This window comes from Antennarius striatus, chromosome 16, assembly GCF_040054535.1.
Source record: "Antennarius striatus isolate MH-2024 chromosome 16, ASM4005453v1, whole genome shotgun sequence".
NCBI lineage: Eukaryota > Metazoa > Chordata > Actinopteri > Lophiiformes > Antennariidae > Antennarius > Antennarius striatus.
In genome coordinates, this window is record NC_090791.1 from 109,900 (window position 1) to 135,008 (window position 25,109).

Consider the following 25,109-nt stretch of genomic DNA (forward strand, 5'->3'; position numbering starts at 1 on the left):
GAGGAGTCGGCTCGAGCCGTGATGGGCGTTGACATGTCAGTGTCACGGGTCAGCTGATCGGAACGCGCTGCTGCTCGTTAGCCTCGTTAGCTTAGCCTAGCTGCAGTTTGTTTTGGTTAACGGGAGCAAACCAGGAGCTTCCTCCGCCGCTCCAGCGAGCCCCGCCCGTTCCAGCCCGCGCCCCGCTCGTCCTCTGCGCGGGAGCCGCTGTCTGTGGGCCGCCAGCCCGGTGGGGAGGTGAACCCGCTGCCCGTGGACCCGCACTGCACCCCGGCGCTGCGGATGGAATTCAGACGCACAACAATGGCGACTCCCGGTGCGAACACCGCGGCACCCAGCAGCGGAGGGTCGGCGGCCGCCCACCAGCAGCAGTCCCAACACGTCACCACCCTGAGCAGCACGCAGGGTGAGCGAGCCGAGCCGAGCCGGGCGGGCCGTTAGCAGGCTAGCCGTGGGAGGCTACTCCCAGGACCGACCGTCCCTCCCTGGGGAACGGGACTAGGAGGACCCGGTGTTTAACACGTTAACACGTTAACATGTTAAAGCGTTCAGCTACATGTCTGTTAGCATGTTAAAGCGTTCAGCTACATGTCTGTTGGCATGTTAAAGCATTCAGCTACATGTCTGTTGGCATGTTAAAGCATTCAGCTACATGTCTGTTAGCATGTTAAAGCGTTCAGGTACATGTCTGTTAGCATATTAACATGTTAATGCTTTCAGGTACATGTCTGTTAGCATGTTAACATGTTAAAGCATTCAGCTACATGTCTGTTAGCATGTTACAGCATTCAGCTACATGTCTAGTAGCGTGTTGGAGCGTTCAGCTACATGTCTGTTAACATGTTAGTGTTCAGCTACATGTCTGTTAGCATGTTAAAGCGTTCAGCTACATGTCTGTTAGCATGTTAAAGCATTCAGCTACATGTCTGTTGGCATGTTAAAGCATTCAGCTACATGTCTGTTGGCATGTTAAAGCATTCAGCTACATGTCTGTTAGCATGTTAAAGCGTTCAGCTACATGTCTGTTAGCATGTTAAAGCATTCAGCTACATGTCTGTTGGCATGTTAAAGCATTCAGCTACATGTCTGTTAGCATGTTAAAGCGTTCAGGTACATGTCTGTTGGCATGTTAGTGTTCAGCTACATGTCTGTTGGCATGTCAAAGCGTTCAGCTACATGTCTGTTAGCATATTAACATGTTAATGCTTTCAGGTACATGTCTGTTAGCATGTTAACATGTTAAAGCGTTCAGCTACATGTCTTTTAGCATGTTAAAGCATTCAGCTACATGTCTGTTAACATGTTAAAGTTTTCATCTACATGTTTTTAGCATGTTAAAGTGTTCAGCTACATATCTGTTAGCATGTTAAAGCATTCAGCTACATGTCTGTTAATATGTTAGTGTTCAGCTACATGTCTTTTAGCATGTTAAAGCATTCAGCTACATGTCTGTTAGCATGTTACAGCATTCAGCTACATGTCTAGTAGCGTGTTGGAGCGTTCAGCTACATGTCTGTTAGCATGTTAACATGTTAATGCTTTCAGGTACATGTCTGTTAGCATGTTAACATGTTAAAGCATTCAGCTACATGCCTGTTGGCATGTTGGAGCGTTCAGCTACATGTCTGTTAACATGTTAGTGTTCAGCTACATGTCTCTTAACATGTTAAAGTGTTCAGCTACATGTCTTTTAGCATGTTAAAGCATTCAGCTACATATCTGTTTGCATGTTGGAGCGTTCAGCTACATGTCTGTTAGCATGTTAACATGTTAATGCTGTCAGGTACATATCTGTTAGCATGTTAACATTTTAAAGCGTTCAGCTACATGTCTTTTAGCGTGTTAACATGTTAAAGCGTTCAGCTACATGTCTGTTAGCATGTTAACATGTTAAAGCGTTCAGGTACATGTGTTTTAGCGTGTTAGCGTGTTCACCAGCCGTGTCTTTCCTTCCAGACGCCGCCCCCTGCTGGAGGTGTCAGAGTGAAACCGGTAGGTCCACCTTTGGTTCTTTCTCACAGACGTAGGGTTTGTGTTCACGTCCCGTCCTGCTGTCCTACCAGGAAGTAGGCGTGGTCTGAATGAAAGTATGTCGGCATGCTGCGGCCCCGCCTCTCATGTAACCTTGTTTTTTCTCTCCTGTTGAACTTCCTGCTGCTAACTGATGTTACGCCGCCTGATGGTGAGCCCCTCACACGGGTAGAACACGGGTAGAACACGGGTAGAACACGTCTTCCTTCCCAAACATTCCGTGATGATGTTTCCCTGCAGCTCATTCCTGATTGGTTGCCTGACTGACGCATGGCGTGTTTCAACCTGCTTGTCCCGTGTCTCGTGTGCATGCTAGACCGTCTGTGTCCAGGTGAGGTGGGTAGGCTGTGGCCCCCACGCCCCGCCCTGCAGGTGAGGCGGGTGGGCTGTGGCCCTCAAGCCCCGCCCTGCAGGTGAGGGGGTTAGGGTTAGAACCAACTGAGGTGAACAATTAGGAGAGTAAAGAGCTGTCTTCTTCCCCTCCAGGGTTCCAGATGAACCTGTCTGGAGCCCCTGCAAGTAAGACGCGCCTCTGTCGTCTGTTTGGTGTGACGCGGTTTGTCCTCACTAACCCCGCCCACACGTCTGACGGCTAACTCTGGAGTGTGTGACCAGTGTCGGGTTACAGCTGCCGTCATGTAATGGCAGGGCGTGTTCTTCAAGCCTCCCCCCAGCTCAGGACACACCCCCAGCTCAGGTCACGCCTCCAGAGCAGCGGTTCTGTTCTCCGACTCACAGACCCTAACCCTAACCTCAGCAGAGGGTCTGGTGTCACCGCGTTTCCTGTTGGCGCGGCTGGGCTCTAGCATAGACCTGCCTGTGGAGACGAGGCCCACCAATCAGGAGATGTCGTTTCCACCGGGTTCTCCACCCCAGCCCAGTGGCGTGGAGCACACGCCCTGGTGGGTTTCTGGGAAGAAGACCACCTCCTCGCCTCCCCCTCCGTGTGTCCGAGGGTTCACGTGGATAGACCAGGTAACACCTGAGACGGGGTGGACCAGGTAACACCTGGTCTACCTGGATAGAGCAGGTGCTACCTGGATAGCACCTACTCTATCCAGGTAGACCAGGTGCTTTAAAGGCGACGACACCAACAGACCTGAAGCTTCTGAAGGCTGGACACCAGCCGTCCTCCAGGAACCGTTCATTAGAAACAACAACCCCGTCCCTCCGGTCAAGTTTTAGGTCAGGGGCTTCCAGGTGTGCATCAGTTCTCGTCTCGTTTTGCCGCTGCCTCTTCCTGCATGTGACTGCCTCTGTCCCCCGTCTCTGTGACATCACAGACCATGTGACTCTGTGCTGACTGTCTGTTGGGTAAGACGAAACACATGGTTCAGGTCCTTTTTTGTGCTCAGGTAAACGTAAAGCTCTGAAGCTGAACTTCGCCAACCCGCCGGTCAAACCCACGACTAGATTCACACTCAACACAGCCGGAACGCCCTTCCAGAACCCGCACATGTGAGTAAAGCTCGGGCGTCGGTGTTTGAGGGGTGGCGTGAGACAGGGTGGCCGTGTTGGGTGGGGTGAGACGGAGTGGCCGTGTTGGGTGGGGTGAAACGGGGTGGCCGTGTTGGGTGGGGTGACTGTTGGGTGGGGTGAGACGGGGTAGCCGTGTTGGGTGGGGTGACACGGGGTAGCCGTGTTGGGTGGCCTGAGACGGGATGGCCATGTTGGGTGGGGTGACACGGGGTGGGGTGGGCATGTTGGGTGGGGTGACACGGGGTGGGGTGGGCGTGTTGGGTGGGGTGACACTGGGTGGGGTGACACGGGGTGGGGTGGGCGTGTTGGGTGGGGTGAGACGGGGTAGCCGTATTAGGTGGCCTGAGACGGGGTGGTCATGTTGGGTGGGGTGAGACGGGATGGCCATGTTGGGTGGGGTGACACGGGGTGGGCGTGTTGGGTGGGGTGACACGGGGTGGGGTGGGCGTGTTGGGTGGGGTGAGATGCGGTGGGGTGAGACGGGTGGTGTTGGTCGTGCTCTCACTGACCCGTCTCCAGCGAGCGCCTGAGGACACACAGCATGGAGTCGTCGGGGAAGCTGAAGATCTCTCCGGAGCAGCTGTGGGACTTCACCGCCGACGACCTGAAGGACCTGGGCGAGATCGGCCGCGGCGCCTACGGCTCCGTCAACAAGATGGTGCACAAGCCCAGCAGCCAGATCATGGCGGTCAAGGTGGGTCACGTGGCACGTGGACGGGCCGTCTGTCGACGGGCGTGGGGTCACAACCCCCAGGGTTTGTCTGTAGTGTCCGTCAAGATAGACATGGACCAGGTAGAACAGATGGACCAGAACCTGTCAGATTAAACCAGAACCTGTCAGATTAAACCAGACCCTGTCAGATTAAACAAGAACCTGTCAGATTAAACCAGAACCTGCCACCAGCTGAATCCCTTTGAACGGTGTTCAGAAACACCTCCAGCAGTTTTCTGGACGGAATCGGCCACACGATAGACAAAAAACACTAGGACAGTGTCACAGGAAGGGAGCTAGTGTGATGCTAACAGCTAACAGACACGCCACAGCGTGAGTCCTATTGGGTGAACGACAGGACTCATGCTGTGATTGGTCCCTGCAGAGGATCCGCTCCACGGTGGATGAGAAGGAGCAGAAGCAGTTGCTGATGGACCTGGACGTGGTGATGAGGAGCAGCGACTGTCCCTACATCGTCCAGTTCTACGGCGCCCTGTTCAGAGAGGTGACCCCGCCCCCGCTGCAGAAAGCACGCCGCCGCCACGCCCCCTCCCACCCACGTCTCATGACAGCTCTCTGGTGTTTCAGGGCGACTGCTGGATCTGCATGGAGCTCATGGCTACCTCTTTAGACAAGTTCTACAAGTTTGTGTACGGCTCCCTGGACGACGTGATCCCAGAGGAGATCCTCGGGAAGATCACCTTAGCTGTAAGTCTGGCCCCGCCCCCAGGGCGGAGCCTCAGCGCCTGTTATAACCTGTGTCTGACCCCGCCTCCAGGGCGGAGCCTCAGCACGCGTTCATACCAGCACTTTGAACCAGAATTTTTTGCCAATCGGTTCGTTCCGAACAGAAAAGGAATTATACCGTTTCTGTTTTTGCGTTCCACCCATAAACTGACGTTCCTGAACCGGTTAATAATTTTCCTTGTAAATATAAATATGTAGGTGTTGTATTTTCCGCACCATAAGACGCGCTTAAAAGCGATCCTCCAGATCGACCATTGTCCACCGACATAGGACGTATTACATCACTACGTACGCCGGCAGCGATGGACCAATCAGAGAACATGACGCGAGGCTCCGTCCGGCACACCTCCGGTAGGTACCGGTAGAGGGGAGATACCGGGACTGTACCGCAGGTATGCTGGTAACCACATCTGATTGGCTGAAGACCCCCGACGATGACGTCAGCGAAGAGACACGCTCACGACACAACATGTAAACTCCAGGCTATCAGTTCCGGTTGTTTCGGTTCACGTAAAGAGACCGGGGGGCTTTTTTCACGCTTCTCCATCTCTCTTGATCTGTGACTCCATCCTGGACTAACGTGTCTGCTCAGACTTCTGTCCGATGTTTCTCTAAAGCCGGCATCATTACCGGACACCCGGAAACCAGCCGGTCAGCGGTGGAGAAACTACCGAGATATTCTATGCAGACCGGAGATGAGGACTTCAGGGATTTATTACACATTTATCACAAAATAAAGACAGAAAAACATTTAAAAAATAATGTCGGTGTATTTTTTTAAATTTAAATACGTAGTACAACACAGTCCAACCACAGTCAGCTTTTTGCTTCCGTTAGCTAGAATGCACCGAATAAGGTGTACCGAGTGTCCGGTTAAAGTACAGAAATAAACTCCGTTATTTAGACGGAGCCTCTTTGTACAAGGAGCTGAATGTTGCGCAAAATACGGTAACTTAAGGACTTTAAATTGACACCTAAAGCAATTAATTTATATACTATAGACTATAATTATAGATATATCCCTACCCTCCAGTAAACAGTACCACAGCACTACACCTCTGCTTTATGACAGTTATATCATGTAGTTAAGGCTTATGCCTCCTACTTAGACACTACATGACATAAGAACAGAATAACTTCCATTTATTGCTGAACAACAGATCTTCATTGTTCTTCTCCCATAGCTCAGTATTACTACAAAGCGCTGGCAGTACGGGCACACTGCTCTGAAAATGACTGCATTCATGTCGAAAACATACATGTTCAGACTGACACGCTGAGTGTTTAGCTGTAATGATTAATGGTGACTGGGAGCCCTCCCTGTTCTTAACTGCTGCTGATAGCCGCTACTTCTCTCAGGTCATTATTTTTTTCAAGAACGAAAAAAAACCCGGTATTAACCGGTTCACAATTATTTTCTGTTCCGATTCTGTTCCGGAACATAAAAAAATATGAAGTTTTCGGTTTCGTTTTCGTTCCTGCCAAAATACCAAAAGTTTCTGGTTTTCGTTCCATGAACAGGTTCAAAGCCCTGATTCAAACCTGTTTGTCTTGCAGACTGTGAAGGCACTTAACCACTTAAAGGAAAACTTGAAGATCATACACAGAGGTAAGGCCACACCCACACAGAGGTAAGGCCACGCCCACACTGGTCCCATCTGCTCTTCATCTCCTGATTGCTCATCATGCCCCCCCCCCAGACATCAAGCCGTCAAACATCCTCCTGGACAGGAGCGGCAGCATCAAGCTGTGTGACTTTGGCATCAGCGGTCAGCTGGTCGACTCCATCGCCAAGACGCGCGACGCCGGCTGCCGCCCATATATGGCGGTAAGTGGAGACCATGGCGAGGCACGGTCCTCTCATCACACCGGTGGGGTTCTGGGGGCCTCTCATCACACCAGTGGGGGTCTGGGGGCCTCTCATCACACCAGTGGTGGTCTGGGGGCCTCTCATCACACCAGTGGTGGTCTGGGGTCCTCTGATCACACCAGTGGTGGTCTGGGGGCCTCTGATCACACCAGTGGTGGTCTGGGGGCCTCTGATCACACCAGTGGTGGTCTGGGGGCCTCTCATCACACCAGTGGTGGTCTGGGGGCCTCTCATCACACCAGTGGTGGTCTGGGGGCCTCTGATCACACCAGTGGTGGTCTGGGGGCCTCTGATCACACCAGTGGTGGTCTGGGGTCCTCTGATCACACCAGTGGTGGTCTGGGGGCCTCTCATCACACCAGTGGTGGTCTGGGGTCCTCTGATCACACCAGTGGTGGTCTGGGGGCCTCTGATCACACCAGTGGTGGTCTGCGGGCCTCTCATCACACCGGTGGGGTTCTGGGGGCCTCTCATCACACCGGTGGGGTTCTGGGGGCCTCTCATCACACCGGTGGGGTTCTGGGGGCCTCTCATCACACCGGTGGGGGTCTGGGGGTATCTCATCACACCAGTAGGGGTCTGGGGGCCTCTGATCACACCGGTGGTGGTCTGGAGGCCTCTCATCACACCAGTGAGGGTCTGGGGGCCTCTGATCACACCAGTGGGGGTCTGGGGACCTCTGCAGACCTGCATGCTGGGCTTCAGTGACAGTGTGGACAGGACTTATCTCCACCTGTAACATCACAAGAAACCTTGGGGGGAGTCTCAGTGCTCAAAGGGACATCAGCTGGTTAGCAAAACCCAGGAATATGGGGTACACCCTGGATGAGACGCCAGCTCATCGTGTGGCCACATGAAAGACAAACACACACACCTACAGTCAGTAGGTGTGTGTGTTTGTGTGTGTTGGTCGTGACCAGTCCGCCTCAGCTGGTGTTGTAGGAGGTGGAGGAACTCGAACCCACAACCTTCTTGCACTGCAGAATGTGCATTAATACTAAATGATTCAGGAGTGTAACAGGAAGTGGTTCTCATTAGTTCTAGCTTTTTGCGATCCTGACATAAACACCAAGGCATAGAGAAAAGAAGACAGCGTCTTTACGCTTCTTTTAAGTAGAAAAGGAATTTCAGAGTCAGTTCCTACATGTGGTCAAACCCCAAAGACACAAAAGTCAGACCCCAAAGACACTAAAGTCAGACCCCAAAGACACTAAAGTCAGACCCCAAAGACACTAAAGTCAGACCCCAAAGACACCAAAGTCAGACCCCAAAGACACTAAAGTCAGACCCCAAAGACACTAAAGTCAGACCCCAAAGACACTAAAGTCAGACACTAAAGACACTAAAGTCAGACCCCAAAGACACTAAAGTCAGACCCCAAAGACACTTAAGTCAGACCCCAAAGACACTAAAGTCAGACACTAAAGCTGCGTTCTACTCCTTTGTTTGACTTCCAGCCGGAGCGAATCGACCCCAGCGCCTCCCGGCAGGGCTACGATGTCCGTTCCGATGTCTGGAGTCTGGGGATCACACTGGTGAGTGGAGTCCACACGAGAGGCTCTCTGCAGATAGGAAGCGGGGCCGGTCAGGGGTCTGCCGGTGGCTTTGTCCAGGAGATAGTAGCAAACACTTCCTGTTGGCTGCCTGACTTCCTGTCCCGTGTCCTTCCAGTACGAGCTGGCCACCGGCCGCTTCCCCTACCCCAAGTGGAACAGTGTGTTTGACCAGTTGACCCAGGTGGTGAGGGGCGACCCGCCGCAGCTCAGCAACTCAGAGGAGAGGCGCTTCTCGTCCAAATTCATCTCCTTTGTGAACGTGTGGTGAGGAACCGCTGCTTCCATGCAGATGGGGCAGCGCCCCCTGGTGGATAAAGCTGTGACTGTGTTTCCTTCTCCCTCCAGCCTTACGAAGGACGAGTCCAAGAGGCCCAAGTACAAGGAGCTGCTGGTCAGTGTGTGGCGCTGTGAGTGATTGGGCCCCTCAGGCCTGATGCTGTGTTTCATGTTCTTCTGTTTGGTTCTCCGCTGCAGAAAGACCCGTTCATCCAGATGTATGAGGAACGCTCGGTGGACGTGGCCGCGTACGTCTGCAGGCTGCTGGACCAGATGCCGGCGTCGCCCAGCTCCCCCATGTTTACGGACTGACGGCGGGACGAGAGCCCCCAGCACTCAGCGGCCCCCCGGGACCCTGAGACGGAACCAAACCAGTCCATGTGTAAATTAGCTTGGTCCCTTCCTGCAGTGTTAGAGAACCGACAACGGAAAATAAGAGTTACAACCAGAGTGGAGCTCCTGTGTTAACGTCTCTCTCTCACACACACACACACACACACACACACACACACACACACACACACACACACACACACACGTAAGCAGAATGCAGTTCAATCAATGAATCGTGTTGATGGGAAGCTCCTGGTGGTGAGCAGGTGACTGGACCTTGTATTTGTGGGATCCCTGGGGGGGCTGCAGGTCTGGACCTTGTATTTGTGGGATCTCTGGGGGGGCTGCAGGTCTGGACCTTGTATTTGTGGGATCCCTGGGGGGGCTTGAGGTCCTCCAGACTGGACTCTTGCTTTGTGGTCGTTCCTCCTGTATGCAGATGACAGCGTTGTGTTTGATCTGTTTGCTTCTCTGTCTGTAAACGTGTTGCTGCTCAGAACCAGAACCCTGTCAGAGGCTCCGCCCCCCCAGAGGGCCGGCGCCAACAAACCAATAAAAACAAAGAGGGTGTGAAAGGGTCCCGCTCCTGCTGCTGCCACGCACCTGGAACCAGGTGGACCCGCTGAGGAACCAGGTCCAGAACCACAGGGGTGCTCCTGGGTCCACTGCAGGGGAACCAGGTCCAAGGCCAAACACACACACACACACACTCAGTGCCTGGGGGGGGGGCGCATCAGAAACATCAGCGTTCAGTCAGAACACCCCCGACTTTCCCAGGCAGGGGGACATGACATCACGACCAGCACAGCCAGATATTTGTGATGACATCACGGTTTGACTGAGAACAGGTCACGTGAACAATGATTGACATTCTGTGGAGGCGGGCCGTCAAACAGCGGCGGTTCAAACAAGTTTCAAGTTTCAAGTTTATTTATTTTTATATAGCCCAGATTCACAATGTCTCAAAGGGCTTTACAATCTGCACATGGACGATATCCCTCTGACCTTTGTGCACTGCAAGCAGTGCGACCCTCGCATCGGATAAGGAACAACTCCCCCCAAAAACCCTTTTAACAGGGGAAAAAATGGATGGGAGAAACCTCAGGAAGACTGCAGAGGAGGGACCCCTCTTCCAGGAGTGGACAGACGAAGCAATAGATACCGCATGTACAGATTAATAACACAATAATAATAACAGTAACAATAACAGTAACAATAAATGTATAACAAAGGCATGCCGATCCATCCAGTAGAGCGAGTCACCACCAGCCGATGAAGCACACAGAGGTCACCGATTGCCGAGGATCCACCACTCTGAGGACAGACCAGACAGTGCCTAAGTCATTCAGCTCAAAAAAGTTAAAGTCAAGGTTACTCTGGCAAAACCCCAAAACCACAGCAGAACCAAATGAGGCAGAACCAGCACTCCCCTAGTGGATGGTGAAACAGGACCACTGTACAGCTTGTGCTATCGCCAGCCATGGAAGCAGACAGAGGTAGCCGATTGCCGATGATCCACCACACAAAGGCCTGTGAGAGAAAACAGCAGAAGAAGGAAGAGAGACAGAGATAGCAGAGATAGCAGGGGCGAGAGTGGTGCTAGAGGGACCAGAATAGCAGAGAATTAATGGGAGGCAGGGGCCTAACTAAGCAATCCTATGACTCATCGGCAGGACTAGGCTAAACCTAAACATTGAGACCGCCATCCCCGATATTACTTATATGTTAGGTCGAACAGATATGTTTTGAGTCTAGATTTAAAGACATTCACAGATTCAGACTGTCTAATATTGATAGGGAGGTTATTCCACAAGAAAGGGGCACGATAGGAGAAGGCCCTCTGGCCAGCTGACTTCTTTTTAAATCTAGGAACACACAAGAGACCAGTATTCTGAGAGCGGAGAGCCCTAGTCGGCGTATAAGGTTTAACAAGATCAGACAGATAGGTTGGTGCAAGCCCATTAAGGCTTTTGTATGTTAGTAAGAGTACCTTAAAATCGGATCTAACATGAATCGGGAGCCAGTGTAATGCAGCCAAAACTGGGGTGATATGGTCAAATTTCCTAGTTTTAGTTAATATTCTTGCTGCTGTGTTCTGAACCATCTGAAGGCCCCTAGTTCTAGACCGAGGCAACCCTGATAACAGAACATTACAATAGTCAAGTCTAGAGGACACAAAGGCATGAATCAAAATTTCTGCATCAGCCATGGCTAAAGAGGACCTAATTTTGGAAATATTACGTAGATGAAAGAAGGCGATCTTTGTCACCTCTTTAATATGCTTGTCAAAGGCAAGAGTCGAATCTAACGTTACTCCTAGGTTCTTGACTGTTGAACTATGGGTTATAAGAGAGTTATCTACAGATATTGTTAGGTTTTGAAATTGGTTTCTATGTCGTGCAGGGCCAATGATTAACATTTCAGTTTTGTCTGGGTTTAGGAGCAAGAAATTACTGGACATCCAACTATTCACAGCAGAAAGACAGGCCTCTAGTTTACTCAATTCAGATCGATCATCTGCTTTTATGGGCATATAAAGTTGTGTGTCATCCGCATAACAGTGGAAACTTATTCCAAAGCTGCGTATAATTTGACCAAGAGGTGCAACATACAGGGAGAATAGTAGAGGACCAAGGACAGACCCCTGAGGTACGCCATATTTGACGTCGGAGAAGGCAGAAGTTTTATTATTGTAGGAGACACATTGTGTCCTATCAGATAAGATTTTAACCAAGCCAGAGCTAACTCACAGACACCAAACTGTCTCTCCAGTCGGTCAAGGAGTATACAGTGATCTATAGTATCAAATGCTGCACTAAGATCCAAAAGAAGGAGAACAGAAGTGGTATCAGAGTCCAGATTTAATAGGAAATCATTCACAACTTTGGTAAGTGCTGTTTCAGTGGAATGGCGGGCCCGAAAAGCTGATTGGAATGGTTCGAAAAGACCGCTTAATGATAAATAATCTAAGAGCTGTTGAGATACTACCCTTTCTAGTATTTTAGATAAGAATGGAAGGTTAGAAACTGGTCTATAATTATTTAAAGACTCTTGGTCAAGATGTGGCTTTTTAAGCAGAGGTTTAACCACGGCCGCTTTAAAGCGAGTGGGAACAACACCAGTTGCAAGAGAAAGATTAACTTTCTGAACCCTGAAGGTTTTCCGGTTCCTTCCTGGTGACGTCTTACGGCCAGGCCCCGTCGGCCCGCCCTCCGCTCCCTGTTCCCCGCTGTGATTGGTCCACACGCTATCAAGGCCACGAACGTCATCAGTAGAAGCCGGAAGAAGTGTCGCGTGCGTGATTGACCCGCGAGCTGCTGCTGACCGACCTCCAGTCGGTTCTACGGTAGCGACAGAACCGAGCGCCTCCAGGAGCCGGCCAGTCCGTTAACGCTGATGACGTCGCTGCGTCACAAGCTCCTCACGCCAGCTGTCGTTCTGCCGGTTTACCGAACAATGGCTTCGAACACAACCACCCGGGAGTCGGTGGGACCGAACCGGGCCAGGAACACCGAACCGCTGCGATGGACCAGAGCCAAGGAGCGGCGGAGCCAGCAGGCGGGCTCCTACGGGCCCCACCGCGTGTGTCTGCAGGTGGTGGGGGCCGGAAGCAGGGACACCCCCCCGTCCCTCTTCGTCTTCTCCGACTTTAACGGGTAACGGAAACACACACACTGACGTCACTGCCCTATATTTACATACAGTAAATATAAACAAACAGGGTTGAAGCGTGGAAAGGCGGTCGGTCCTGATGATGTACCTGTGGAGGTGTGGAGGTGTCCAGGACAGGTGGGGTGGGGTTACAATCAGTCCAACTTTATTTATACAGCCCTTCATCACATCTGAAGACGTTCCAAAGCGCTTTACAGATAGAAAACTAACAATGTCCTCTAGAGCAGCATAAGCGACGGTGGGGGGGGGGGACTCCCTCATTGAGGAAGAAACTCAGGGCAGGACCCAGACTCTGGAGGGGGGGTCATCCACCTTGACCTGTGGGTTGGGAAAGAGAAATACACTGGGGACAGAGATAGGTCAATGAACAGAGAGTGAGAGAGGCGGATAGGCCAGTTTGAGTTTAATGCCCACAGTGATCTGTCGCTCAAGGGGGGGGGTTTCCAGGCCTTTGGGTATCCTGTCTTCCATCCACGTTCTCCACCTGTGGAACAGAGGAACAGACAGCAGCAGTGTCGTGCAGACCGAGAGTGATCTGACAGTAATAATAAATTCTAGGAGCAGACAGAAGTGACAGGAGCTCCAGAGTATCTCCCTTCAACGGGAGAGACGGAGAAAAATACCCTCAGCAGCCTAGGCATACAGCAGCATGTCTAGTGGGGGGGTTATTTCTGATTGTAGGTTCTATCAAAGAGGAGGGTTTTTAGTCTACTCTTAAATAAGCTCAGGGTGTCCCGTCCCCCCCCCCCCGGACCGAAGCTGGGAGGTTGTTCCAGAGTAGAGGGGCAGATAGCTGAAGCTTCTGCCTCCTGTTCTACTCTTAAAAACCCGACAGGTCACCAGAAATCCTGCATCCTCTGATCCAAGGGCCCTGGGGGGCTGACTGGGATGTTCAACAGGATCTTAGATAGTGAGAAGATGCCTGAGGAATGGAGGAGAAGTGTGCTGGTGCCCATTTTTAAGAACAAGGGAGATGTGCAGAGTTGTGGCAACTACAGAGGAATAAAGCTGATGAGCCATACAATGAAGTTATGGGAGAGAGTAGTGGAAGCTAGACTAAGGGCAGAAGTGAACATTTGTGAGCAGCTGTCCAGAGGAGAGATAGTGAATATATTGGTAGAAGGATGCTGAGTTCTGAACTGCCAGGCAGGAGGCCTAGAGGAAGACCAAAGAGGAGGTTTATGGATGTAGTGAAAGAGGACATGAAGGTAGTTGGTGTGAGAGAAGAGGATGAGAAGACCAGGTTAGATGGAGGACACTGATTGGCTGTGAAGACCCCTGAAGGGAAAAGCCCAAAGAAAAAGATATAAATATATAGGTGTAGATATATAGACGTATAGATATACAGTGGGGGAAAAAAGTATTTAGTCAGCCACCAATTGTGCAAGTTGTCCCACTTAAAAAGAAGATGCCTATAATTGTCATCTTGGGTATACCTCAACTATGAGACAGAACGAGAAAAAAAATCCAGAAATTCACATTGTTTGATTTTTAAAGGAATCATTTGCAAATTATTTTGGAAAATAAGTATTTGGTCACCTACAAACAAGCAAGATTTGTGGCTCTCACAGAGCTGTAACTTCTTCTTGAAGAGGCTCCTGTCTTCCACTCATTACCTGTTTTAATGGTACCTGTTTGAACTCATTAGCACTATAAAATACACCTGTCCACAACTTTGAACAGTCACACAACAAACTCCACTACGGCAAGACCATTAAGCTGTCAAAGGACACCAGAAACAAAGTTGTAGACCTGCACCAGGCTGGGAAGACTGAATCTGCACTAGGCAAGCAGCTTGGTGTGAAGAAATCAACTGTGAAGGCAATTATTAGAAAATGGAAGACATGCAAGACCACTGATAATCTCCCTCCATCTGAGGCTCCACGCAACAAAGGATCAGCTTCGTCAGAAGCAAAGTCCTGGAGTGGCCGAGCCCGTCTCCAGATCTCAACCCCATAGAAAATCCTTGGAGGGAGTTGAAAGTCCGTGTTGCTCAACGACAGCCCCCAAACATCACTGCTCTAGAGGAGATCTGATGGAATGGACCGAACACCAGCAACAGTGTGTGAAGACCTGGTGAAGACTGACAGAAAACCTTTGACCTCTGTCATTGCCAACAAAGGGTATACAACAAAATATTGAGATGAACTTTTGTTATTGACTAAATACTTATTTTCCACCATAATTTGCAAATGAATTCTTTAAAAATCAGACAACGTGAATTTCTGGATTTTTTTTCTCATTCTGTCTCACAGTTGAGGTAAACCTATGATGACAATTACAGGCCTCTCTCTTCTTTTTAAGTGGGAGAACTTGCACAATTGGTGGCTGACTAAATACTCTTTTCCCCATTGACATATATACAGTATGTGGACGCCAGGAGGATACATATAAAGATACTGCATATGTCTGTGTGTCTCATATACTGTTTATAAATGTATTATATAACGTGTGTGTATGTACAGTTTATAGATACGTAGGCTAAGGACTAAATGTACACCTGTGTCTCAGAGGTAGTAGAACCTTGAGGATGTCAGTAGAGGCGTCAGGGTGTCGTTAGAACACCACGAACAGAAGGCCCACTAAGTTCAGACCCAGAAGAGATTTGAACTCTGATCCTGAACAGAGCTTCAGTCAAGATCAGAAATACCTTCTGTTATAAATGTTAATATAATTAATATTCACTCACGTGACTCCGCCCTCAGATACCTGTTCAACTGTGGGGAAGGAACGCAGAGATTGATGCAGGAGCACAGGTGAGATGCTGTGAACACATGACATCATCGAGTGATGAGTGAATGAATAACATCAGTGTGATGTTCTCCTTACAGACTGAAGATCGTGCGCCTGGACAACATCTTCGTGACCAGGATGAATTGGTCGAATGTGGGCGGGTTATCAGGTGAGTGGATGGGTCATCAGGTGAGGGGGTGGGTTATCAGGTGAGTGGGCGGGGCATCAAGCGGAGGCGCTTTTGCTGCCGTCATGGAGTGGTGGGCTGTGGAGGAGGTCCAGAGCTGGAGCATCAGACCAGTGATGGTCACATGACATGGATAGTAATCACATGATCATCATCATGATCACAACTTGACAAAATTGAAGAAGTGTGTGTGTGTGTGTGTGTGTGTTCTGCTCTGCAGGGATGCTTCTAACCATGAAGGACACGCGTGTTTCAGGGTGTGTCCTCTCTGGGCCTCCACAGCTGGTGAGATGAAAACACCTGTTCATTCACATCGTTGTGCCGGGTCATCATTCAGATGTGTCGTCTTGTTTTCAAAGGAGAACTACCTGGACGCCATCAAGACCTTTTCCGGCTCACTGGACAGCATCAAACTGTGTAAGTGTCACACACGCGTGTGCCGGTGTAATGGACGTCACACATGCGTGTGCCGGTGTAACGGGTCTCTCCTGTGCAGCGGTTCGCGCCCCCTCGGACGCGGCGTACGTGGACGACACCATGGCGGTCCACCAGGTGCCCATATTTGGTGAGTGAGGATGTTTGTGCTGAAGGTTATTGGGCGGTTCTCCGTTCTCATTGGTCGGTTTTGGGTTCCAGCCCAGCTGAAGGACGGCAGCACAGATGTACCCCCCAGGCCAGACAGGAGCTGCCCCCCTCCAGGTATGGACCAAACCGTCCATCCAGGTGAGTCCAGCGGGCGGGGCTGCTGCTCCAGTGCCTTTGAGCATGATAGCTCTGAGCTACGTGCTAACATACTAACGTGATGGAGCTGATGATGATGTAGATGATGATGAGTGATGTCACCCAGCAGGGGGCGGAGCAGGACCGTCGAGGGACGACTCTCTGGTGGTGGCCTTCATCTGCAGGGTGAGGCGTCATAATCATCCTCAGGGTGAACACAGTAAGCAGCGCTTCCCTCTGCTTCACTGCTTCACTCTGCTTCACTGTTTCACTCTGCTTCACTGTTTCACTCTGCTTCACTGTTTCACTCTGCTTCACTGTTTCACTCTGCTTCACTGTTTCACTCTGCTTCACTGTTTCACTACTTCACTCTGCTTCACTTCTTCACTCTGCTTCACTGTTTCACTCTGCTTCACTGTTTCACTCTGCTTCACTGTTTCACTACTTCACTCTGCTTCACTTCTTCACTCTGCTTCACTGTTTCACTGCTTCACTCTGCTTCCCTGTTTCACTCTGCTTCACTGTTTCACTCTGCTTCACTGTTTCACTCTGCTTCACTGTTTCACTCTGCTTCACTGTTTCACTACTTCACTCTGCTTCACTTCTTCACTCTGCTTCACTGTTTCACTGCTTCACTCTGCTTCCCTGTTTCACTCTGCTTCACTGTTTCACTCTGCTTCACTGTTTCACTCTGCTTCACTGTTTCACTCCACGTAACTGTTTCACTCTGCTTCACTTTGCTTCACTCTGCTTCACTTTGCTTCACTCTGCTTCACTGTTTCACTGCTTCACTCTGCTTCACTTTGCTTCACTCTGCTTCACTTTGCTTCACTCTGCTTCACTCTGCTTCACTTTGCTTCACTCTGCATCACTGTTTCACACTGCTTCACTGTTTCACTCTGCTTCACTGTTTCACTCTACTTCACTGTTTCACTCTGCTTCACTTTGCTTCACTCTGCTTCACTTTGCTTCACTCTGCTTCACTGTTTCACTCTGCTTCACTGCTTCACTCTGCTTCACTGTTTCACTCTGCTTCACTGCTTCACTCTGCTTCACTGTTTCACACTGCTTCACTGTTTCACTCTGCTTCACTGTTTCACTCTGCTTCACTGTTTCACTCTGCTTCACTGTTTCACTCTGCTTCACTGCTTCACTCTGCTTCACTGTTTCACACTGCTTCACTGTTTCACTCTGCTTCACTGTTTCACTCTGCTTCACTGTTTCACTCTGCTTCACTGCTTCACACTGTTTCACTCTGCTTCACTGTTTCACTCTACTTCACTGCTTCACTCTGCTTCACTGCTTCACTCTGCTTCACTGCTTCACTCTGCTTCACTGCTTCACTCTGCTTCACTGTTTCACTCTGCTTCACTGCTTCGCTCTGCTTCACTGTTTCACTCTGCTTCACTCTGCTTCACTGTTTCACACTGCTTCACTGTTTCACTCTGCTTCACTGTTTCACTCTACTTCACTGCTTCGCTCTGCTTCACTGTTTCACTCTGCTTCTGTCTCCACAGGTTCAGCCCCGGAAAGGAAACTTCCTGATTCCTCAGGCCAAAGCGCTCGGTCTGCCCCTGTAAGTGTACCGACACGCCTTCACCCGTCCATCCATCTGTTCATCCGTTCATTCATTCGTCCACTGTCTTTAATGAGGTGTTTGTGTGACCTCTCGGGTCGTGACCCCGGACCTTCTGTCCCGCAGGGGGACGGCGGCGATGCACCCACTAGTCACGGCTCTGAAGGAGGGGAGGAGTGTGACGTATGAAGGAAGAGAGGTATGACGACACGCCGGTGTTCCAACGCTCCGCCGCCCCTGCTTTGTGACGCCGCCGGGCGAGGTCTGATGCTGGTTCTGGTCCCGTAGATCCGACCCGAGCAGGTGTGCACCCCGACCATCCAGGGGCCGCTCTTCCTGGTGGCGGAGTGTCCGTCGGAGGAGTTCGTCCAGCCGCTGTTCACCAATCAGCAGCTGAGCAGGTATCGATCAGGTGTGTGTGTTCTGTTTGTCCGCGGCAGCGCCTAACTACCGTGACCCCCCCAGGCACCAGACAGGGGGGACGGACGAGCCGCCGGCGCTGGTGGTCCACATGACTCCAGAGCGGATCCTGAAGATGGACCGGTACCAGCAGTGGATGGAGAGGTGGGTTCACTTCCTGTCTGGCGGGAAGTCCTCTGGTTCTGGTTCCAATCCTGGTTCTGGATCCGATCCTGGTTCTGGTCCTGCAGGTTCCCGTCCACCACGGAGCATCTGGTCCTCAACGAGCACGTCTGCACCACCCACCATGTCAGGAGCTTCGGGCTGCAGACGCAGCTCCACATGATCCACCCCCAGATCTTCCCCCTGCCCAGAGTCTACAGACCCAAGGTGCTGTCTGTCTGACCGTCTGTCTGTCTGACCCTCTGTCTGTCTGACCCTCTATCTGACCGTCTGTCTGTCTGACCCTCTGTCTGTCTGACCGTCTGTCTGTCTGACCCTCTGTCTGTCTGACCCTCTATCTGACCCTCTGTCTGTCTGACCGTCTGTCTGTCTGACCCTCTGTCTGTCTGACCCTCTATCTGACCCTCTGTCTGTCTGACCGTCTGTCTGTCTGACCCTCTGTCTGTCTGACCCTCTGTCTGTCTGACCCTCTGTCTGTCTGACCCTCTGTCTGTCTGACCCTCTGTCTGACCCTCTGTCTGTCTGACCCTCTGTCTGTCTGACCCTCTGTCTGTCTGACCCTCTATCTGACCGTCTGTCTGACCGTCTGTCTGTCTGACCCTCTGTCTGACCCTCTGTCTGACCCTCTGTCTGACCCTCTGTCTGACCCTCTGTCTGACCCTCTGTCTGTCTGACCCTCTGTCTGACCCTCTGTCTGTCTGACCCTCTGTCTGACCCTCTGTCTGTCTGACCCTCTGTCTGTCTGACCCTCTGTCTGTCTGACCCTCTGTCTGAATGTCTGAAACTGATCTGGGATCAGGTGTGAAGCTGAGTCAAATTGATCCTTAGAGCTCCTGATCTGGATCCAGAAGTAAACGTCCATCAGCCTAATCTAATCTAGATCCATGTGGACCAGACTGGCAGACAGTCACATGTCGAGGCTCAGCCAATCAGGGGCTTCTGCTCCAGCTGTGTAGTTCTCTGGTGTTTCTATGCAGGAGCCTCAGGCGGCCCTCAGCGTCCCCAGCGTCCGCGGCCAGAGTCTCCTGAAGTTCCAGCTGAGGCCCGTCAAGGAGTGGCAAAGGTCAGTGAGTCCTTCAGCTGGGGTCAAGGGTCAGCCAGGGTCAATGGTCAGTTTGTCCTTCAGCCGGGGTCAAGGGTCAGAGTGTGGACGGCTGGCTCTGACCCGCTCTAGTCTCTGTCCTCAGAGAAGCCGTCTTCTGTAGCCCTGCCCAGTTTGTGGAGGAGGCGTCGGCGCTGCCAGACTTCCTGGAGGAGGTGGACAAGTTGAGGAGGGGCTGGACGGAGGCTGTAGAACCTCTAGGAACGTTCTCCAGAGACGCTGCAGAACCTTCTGCTGAGTCGTGCTCCAAAGACGCGACGGACCCGGCTGGAGGTTCTGCTGGGGGTTCTGCTGGACGGGGGCGCGAGTACCCGGAGGTGGTTTTCCTGGGGACGGGATCAGCTCTGCCCATGAAGACCAGGAACGTCAGCGGGACGCTGGTCCACATCAGGTAGCGTGTCCACAGGTGCAGGTGGCTGCAGGTGAGGGGGCGGGGCTGAAACACATGATGTCCTCTGTCCCGTTGGCTGCAGCTCCCATCAGGCCGTGCTGCTGGACTGTGGCGAGGGGACCTTCGGGCAGCTGGTCAGACACTACGGAGACGAGGTGGACGAGGTTCTGTCCGGCGTGTCGGCGGTCTTTGTGTCACACATGCACGCCGATCACCACAGTGTAAGCGGCACCGCCCCGATGGCCACACCCCCCGCCACGCCTCCGTGCTGACACGAGTGTTGTGTTTCAGGGGCTGCTGACGCTGCTGCAACAGAGGGAGCAGGCTCTGGTAGGTGGACAGGAGACCGTGGCTCCGCCCCCTCCTCTGGACGCTCAGGACAGTCTCGTGTCTTTCAGAGGGCGGTGGGGCAGAAGATCAGCCCCGTGTTCCTGGTGGGGCCAGACGCCATGATGACCTGGCTGCAGAAGTACCACGCCTCCTGTGAGGAGGTCCTCCACAGCGTTCAGTACGTGTGTGTGTGTGTGTGTGTGTGTGTGTGTGTGTGTGTGTGTGTGTGTGTGCGCGCTGATGACCGTCTGGGTGGAGTCATGTGACTCGTCTGGACTTCAATGAGGACATTTCTTAGCGTGGTTTTTAGCTTGTTAATAGAGGCGTGTTCAGTGGACTGAACCTCCGCTGCTCTGTTGGACCTCCTCCATGACAACACAGTGTTTCTACTTCGGTGGTTATAAAGTGGTGTGGGGGGGTTCTGTAGCACGGAGCTGCTTGGTAGCAGAACCTATAAGGGGAACCCTTCTGCTGGGGGGGGGCTGTGGTGGAATCATCTGTTGTGTGTTTCAGCTTCATCTCCAGCAAAGTTCTACAGGTGGATGCCAAGGTGTCGCCATGGCAACAGAAGACCATCAAAGCACTGCTGGAAAAGAACAATCTAGAAAAGGTGAGCTACTGTTTAGAGCGTGGTGACGGTGGCTCATGTGTTTGTACACATGTCACCTCCAGGAAGCACTGCATCATGGGATGCGCTTCAGTAAATGTGTGCATCCCAACATGACGTTTCTGCATCCCATAATAACAGAATATATGGTAGAAGCGACGCAAGGATTGTGTTTAGACAATAGTAAAATATAAAAACTAAACAAACTTAATTTAATGACTTTATTAATAACATAACTTTAAGTAAAAACAAAAAAAGAGTAAAGTTACATATTTTATCAAAATGTTGAAGCCTGGTAGTCATTGAAAAGTTTGTAGTAGTTTTTTATTTTACTTTTCAATCAGTAGTTTCTCCTGACGCTGCACCAAACTGACAACCTTCTAATTATTTTGTATTGAGTGCTGACATGTCACTGTGCCCCCCCCCCCCCCCCACACACACACACACACACACACAATGGAAACAATCGCGTCCATTACGGTGCAAATGTTGGAATTTTTGCTGGTTTTCTCTCAACTTATTCTGCGTCTTTATCCGTACTGTCTACAGTAATATCTGTAGTAGTATCTGTAGTAGTATCTGTAGTAATATCTGCAGTAGTAGTATCTGTAGTAATATCTGCTGTACTAATATCTGTAGTAGTATCTGTAGTAGTATCTGTAGTAATATCAATACATAATGGAGATTTCCAGGTTCGAAATGTAAGTGGAGAAATTAATAAATTGTGAATATTTTTGTTGAATAGAAGTGAATTTTTTCCCAATATTATATCGCCGTAAAAATCTAGTTTTTAATTGTGTTTAAAGTTTGTGTCCCGGAGACTAGCGCTGTCTGATGATGGTGCATCAGAGACACGCTGTCTGATGATGGTGCATCAGAGACACGCTGTCTGATGATGGTGCATCAGAGATTCACGCTGTCTGATGATGGTGCATCAGAGATTCACGCTGTCTGATGATGGTGCATCAGAGAGACACGCTGTCTGATGATGGTGCATCAGAGACACGCTGTCTAATGGTGGTGCATCAGAGATTCACGCTGTCTGATGATGGTGCATCAGAGATTCACGCTGTCTGATGATGGTGCATCAGAGAGACACGCTGTCTGATGATGGTGCATCAGAGACTCACGCTGTCTGATGATGGTGCATCAGAGACACGCTGTCTGATGATGGTGCATCAGAGACACGCTGTCTGATGATGGTGCATCAGAGACTCGCGCTGTCGGATGATGGTGCATCAGAGAGACGCTGTCTGATGATGGTGCATCAGAGATTCACGCTGTCTGATGATGGTGCATCAGAGATTCACGCTGTCTGATGATGGTGCATCAGAGATTCACACTGTCTGATGATGGTGCATCAGAGAGACACGCTGTCTGATGATGGTGCATCAGAGACACGCTGTCTGATGATGGTGCATCAGAGAGACACGCTGTCTGATGATGGTGCATCAGAGAGACACGCTGTCTGATGATGGTGCATCAGAGAGACGCTGTCTGATGATGGTGCATCAGAGATTCACGCTGTCTGATGATGGTGCATCAGAGACGGACGAACACGCTAACAGGCCCATGTTTGTGTCTCAGTTCCAGACGTGTCACGTGCACCACTGCCCGGACGCCTCAGCCTGCAGCTTCATTCACCGCTCCGGCTGGAAGCTGGCCTTCTCTGGTGACACCATGCCCTGCAACGCCCTCGTGCACATCGGTGAGTGGCATCAGAGGGGTGGGGGAGCGTCAGGTGATGGGAGCGTCACACGGCGATTCACGAAAGATGAGTCGCTTCTCCAGACAAACAGGGCGTGGCCATCCTTGATTGCTTGGACGACGTGATTGGTTCCCTGTGAGACAGGAAGCAGTGGGTCTGTGTTCACACCTGTGACTTCCTGTTCCCCAGGAAAAAACGCAAACCTGTTGATCCACGAGGCTACGCTGGAGGACGGGCTGGAGGGGGAGGCAGCGGAGAAACGGCACAGGTGAGTAGAACCTCAGTGGAACCTCAGTAGAACCTTAGGTAGTACAATAGAACCTCAGTGGAACTTTAGGTAGTACAATAGAACCTCAGAGGAACCTCAGTAGAACCTTAGGTAGTACAATAGAACCTCAGTGAAACCTTAGGTAGTACAATAGAACCTCAGTGGAACCTCAGTAGAACCTATAGGTAGTAAAATAGAACCTAGGTAGTACAATAGAACCTCAGTAGAACCTCAGTGGAACCTTAGGTAGTACAATAGAACCTCAGTGGAACCTCAGTGGAACCTTAGGTAGTACAATAGAACCTCGGTGGAACCTCAGTAGAAGCTAAAGTAGTAAAATAGAACCTCAGTAGAACCTTAGGTAGTACAATAGAACCTCAGTAGAACCTCAGTGGAACATTCGGTAGTACAATAGAACCTCAGTGGAACCTTGGGTAGTACAATAGAACCTCAGTGGAACCTCAGTAGAACCTAAAGGTAGTGAAATAGAACCTCAGTAGAACCTCAGTAGAATGTTAGGTAGTACAATAGAACCTCAGTAGAACCTAGAGGTAGTACAATAGAACCTCAGTAGAACCTTAGGTAGTACAATAGAACCTCAGTAGAACCTAAAGGTAGTAAAATAGAACTTCGGTGGAACCTCAGGTAATAATACGTCGCTGACTCATGCTGTTTATCGCTGACTCGTCCCGTGTCTTGCTGACTCGTCCCGTGTCTTGCTGACTCGTCCCGTGTCTTGCTGACTCGTCCCGTGTCTTGCTGACTCGTCCCGTGTCTTGCTGACTCGACCCGTGCTTTGCTGACTCGTCCCGTGTTTTGCTGACTCGACCCGTGCTTTGCTGACTCGACCCGTGTTTTGCTGACTCGTCCCGTGTTTTGCTGACTCGACCCGTGCTTTGCTGACTCGTCCCGTGTTTTGCTGACTCGACCCGTGTTTTGCTGACTCGACCCGTGTTTTGCTGACTCGACCCGTGTTTTGCTGACTCGTCCCGTGTTTTGCTGACTCGTCCCGTGTTTTGCTGACTCATGCCTCCAGCACCACGTCTCAGGCCATCGGCGTCGGCGTGAGGATGAACGCCTCCTTCATCATCCTGAACCACTTCAGCCAGAGATACGCCAAGATCCCCCTGTTCAGCCCCGACTTCAGCGACAGAGTGGGGGTCGCCTTCGACCACATGAGGGTAAGAACCAGAGGGGGGCATCAAAACCAGAGGGGGGTATCAAAAGCAGGGGTTCCAGCCCCTAACTGCCCCCCCTCTGTCCACAGATCTCCCTGGGGGACCTGCGGACCCTTCCCAGACTGGCCCCCGCCCTGAAGGCCCTGTTCGCTGAGGACATCATGGAGATGGAGGAGAGACGCAAGCTGAGGGAGAATAGGAGGGGTCAGGGGGCGCCGGACGACGCTCGAGGCGTCAAGAGGGACCTGGGGGGGGGGCAAGGCCAGACCAAGAGACTGAAAGCCGAGGCCGCCCCCCAGTGAAGACGCTGCTCTGCTTTGTTTTCATGTGTTTTGATCGGAGGAGTCAGAATAAACTGAGGTCAGCGCTGCAGCGCCCCCTCAGGCCACAGGGGGGCGGCAGAGAGCCGTTAGTCAAGGACGAGGGTGAGGAACACCGCTGGGGGGTCACGTGGTTGGAGGCTGAGTTGGAGCAGCTGAGCTCCACCAGGAACCAGTGGAACCATTAAAGAACCAGTGGAACCATTAAAGAACCTGTGTGTGTGTGTGTGTGTGTGTGGTGTATGTTTGTGTGTGTGAGTGTGTGTGTGTGTGGTGTGTGTGTGTGTGGTGTATGTTTGTGTGTGTGAGTGTGTGTGAGTCGTCGTGTGTGACGACCTCTTCACACTCGACTCACTTTGAAGTGAACAGGGAGTCGTGTGAAGGGGGAGGAGAATCAGGCCAATGTGAAAAAACACTGAGGATGAAGATGAAGACGAGGATGACGATGCTCAGCCGTCATCTGCTGCACTGAAGAACTGGACCTCAAAGCAGGATGAAGACGATGGTGATGATGAAGGTGATGATGATGATGATGAAGGTGATGATGATGATGATTGTGTTCTTCACACTACTGCCTGAGGTGGAATCTGTCCCGGTGTCGTCAACACGGTGTCCATCCGCAGCTGGTAATAGTCCCCTCCTTAGGCCCCCCTCCTCCGGGTGGACAGGAGTCAGCCAATCACAAACAGGAGTCATGAGGAAGAGGAGGGGTCAGGAGGAAGAGGAGCAGG

At 51.3% G+C, this 25,109-nt stretch overlaps 2 protein-coding genes across 8 annotated transcripts; both read left to right on the forward strand.

Annotated features, from left to right (window-relative positions):
- Positions 1 to 39: 39 nt before the first annotated feature.
- Positions 40 to 12,085, forward strand: map2k4a (mitogen-activated protein kinase kinase 4a). 3 transcript variants are annotated; one of them, XM_068336489.1, is made up of 14 exons: positions 40 to 406; positions 1,957 to 1,992; positions 2,348 to 2,362; positions 2,518 to 2,550; positions 3,387 to 3,489; positions 4,030 to 4,204; positions 4,608 to 4,727; positions 4,811 to 4,930; positions 6,527 to 6,578; positions 6,670 to 6,797; positions 8,297 to 8,374; positions 8,511 to 8,659; positions 8,741 to 8,786; positions 8,870 to 12,085. In XM_068336489.1, exons 1-14 carry the CDS (start codon positions 283 to 285, stop codon positions 8,981 to 8,983), a joined length of 1,293 nt encoding a protein of 430 aa, XP_068192590.1. In that variant the 5' UTR covers positions 40 to 282; the 3' UTR covers positions 8,984 to 12,085. The 3 variants fall into 3 exon arrangements, with proteins under 3 accessions (XP_068192590.1, XP_068192591.1, XP_068192592.1); XM_068336490.1 differs by lacking the exon at positions 2,348 to 2,362; XM_068336491.1 differs by lacking the exons at positions 2,348 to 2,362; positions 2,518 to 2,550 and having other exon boundaries at positions 43 to 406.
- A 171-nt stretch (positions 12,086 to 12,256) lies between these two features.
- Positions 12,257 to 24,603, forward strand: elac2 (elaC ribonuclease Z 2). 5 transcript variants are annotated; one of them, XM_068336484.1, is made up of 23 exons: positions 12,257 to 12,660; positions 15,382 to 15,432; positions 15,508 to 15,578; positions 15,817 to 15,881; positions 15,956 to 16,013; positions 16,093 to 16,161; positions 16,233 to 16,319; positions 16,444 to 16,502; positions 17,834 to 17,892; positions 18,019 to 18,091; positions 18,181 to 18,293; positions 18,358 to 18,456; positions 18,543 to 18,681; positions 19,452 to 19,537; positions 19,662 to 19,967; positions 20,050 to 20,188; positions 20,259 to 20,297; positions 20,366 to 20,475; positions 20,811 to 20,907; positions 22,492 to 22,612; positions 22,802 to 22,880; positions 23,917 to 24,061; positions 24,148 to 24,603. In XM_068336484.1, the coding sequence occupies exons 1-23, from the start codon at positions 12,401 to 12,403 to the stop codon at positions 24,358 to 24,360; spliced, it is 2,538 nt and encodes an 845-aa protein (XP_068192585.1). In that variant the 5' UTR covers positions 12,257 to 12,400; the 3' UTR covers positions 24,361 to 24,603. The 5 variants fall into 5 exon arrangements, with proteins under 5 accessions (XP_068192585.1, XP_068192587.1, XP_068192586.1 ...); XM_068336486.1 differs by having other exon boundaries at positions 19,680 to 19,967; XM_068336485.1 differs by having other exon boundaries at positions 16,447 to 16,502.
- Positions 24,604 to 25,109: the final 506 nt, after the last annotated feature.

What these genes read in the sequence shown, in the direction of transcription:
- map2k4a (XM_068336489.1), top strand. Translation starts at nt 283, where the DNA reads ATGGAATTCAGACGCACAACAATGGCGACTCCCGGTGCGAACACCGCG. An exon ending in ATCTCCTTTGTGAACGTGTG is followed by an intron (nt 8,660 to 8,740) that starts GTGAGGAACCGC and finishes TTCTCCCTCCAG; the next exon opens with CCTTACGAAGGACGAGTCCA. An exon ending in CCAAGTACAAGGAGCTGCTG is followed by an intron (nt 8,787 to 8,869) that starts GTCAGTGTGTGG and finishes TCTCCGCTGCAG; the next exon opens with AAAGACCCGTTCATCCAGAT.
- elac2 (XM_068336484.1), top strand. Translation starts at nt 12,401, where the DNA reads ATGACGTCGCTGCGTCACAAGCTCCTCACGCCAGCTGTCGTTCTGCCG. An exon ending in TGACGTATGAAGGAAGAGAG is followed by an intron (nt 18,092 to 18,180) that starts GTATGACGACAC and finishes CTGGTCCCGTAG; the next exon opens with ATCCGACCCGAGCAGGTGTG. An exon ending in TCGCCTTCGACCACATGAGG is followed by an intron (nt 24,062 to 24,147) that starts GTAAGAACCAGA and finishes CTCTGTCCACAG; the next exon opens with ATCTCCCTGGGGGACCTGCG.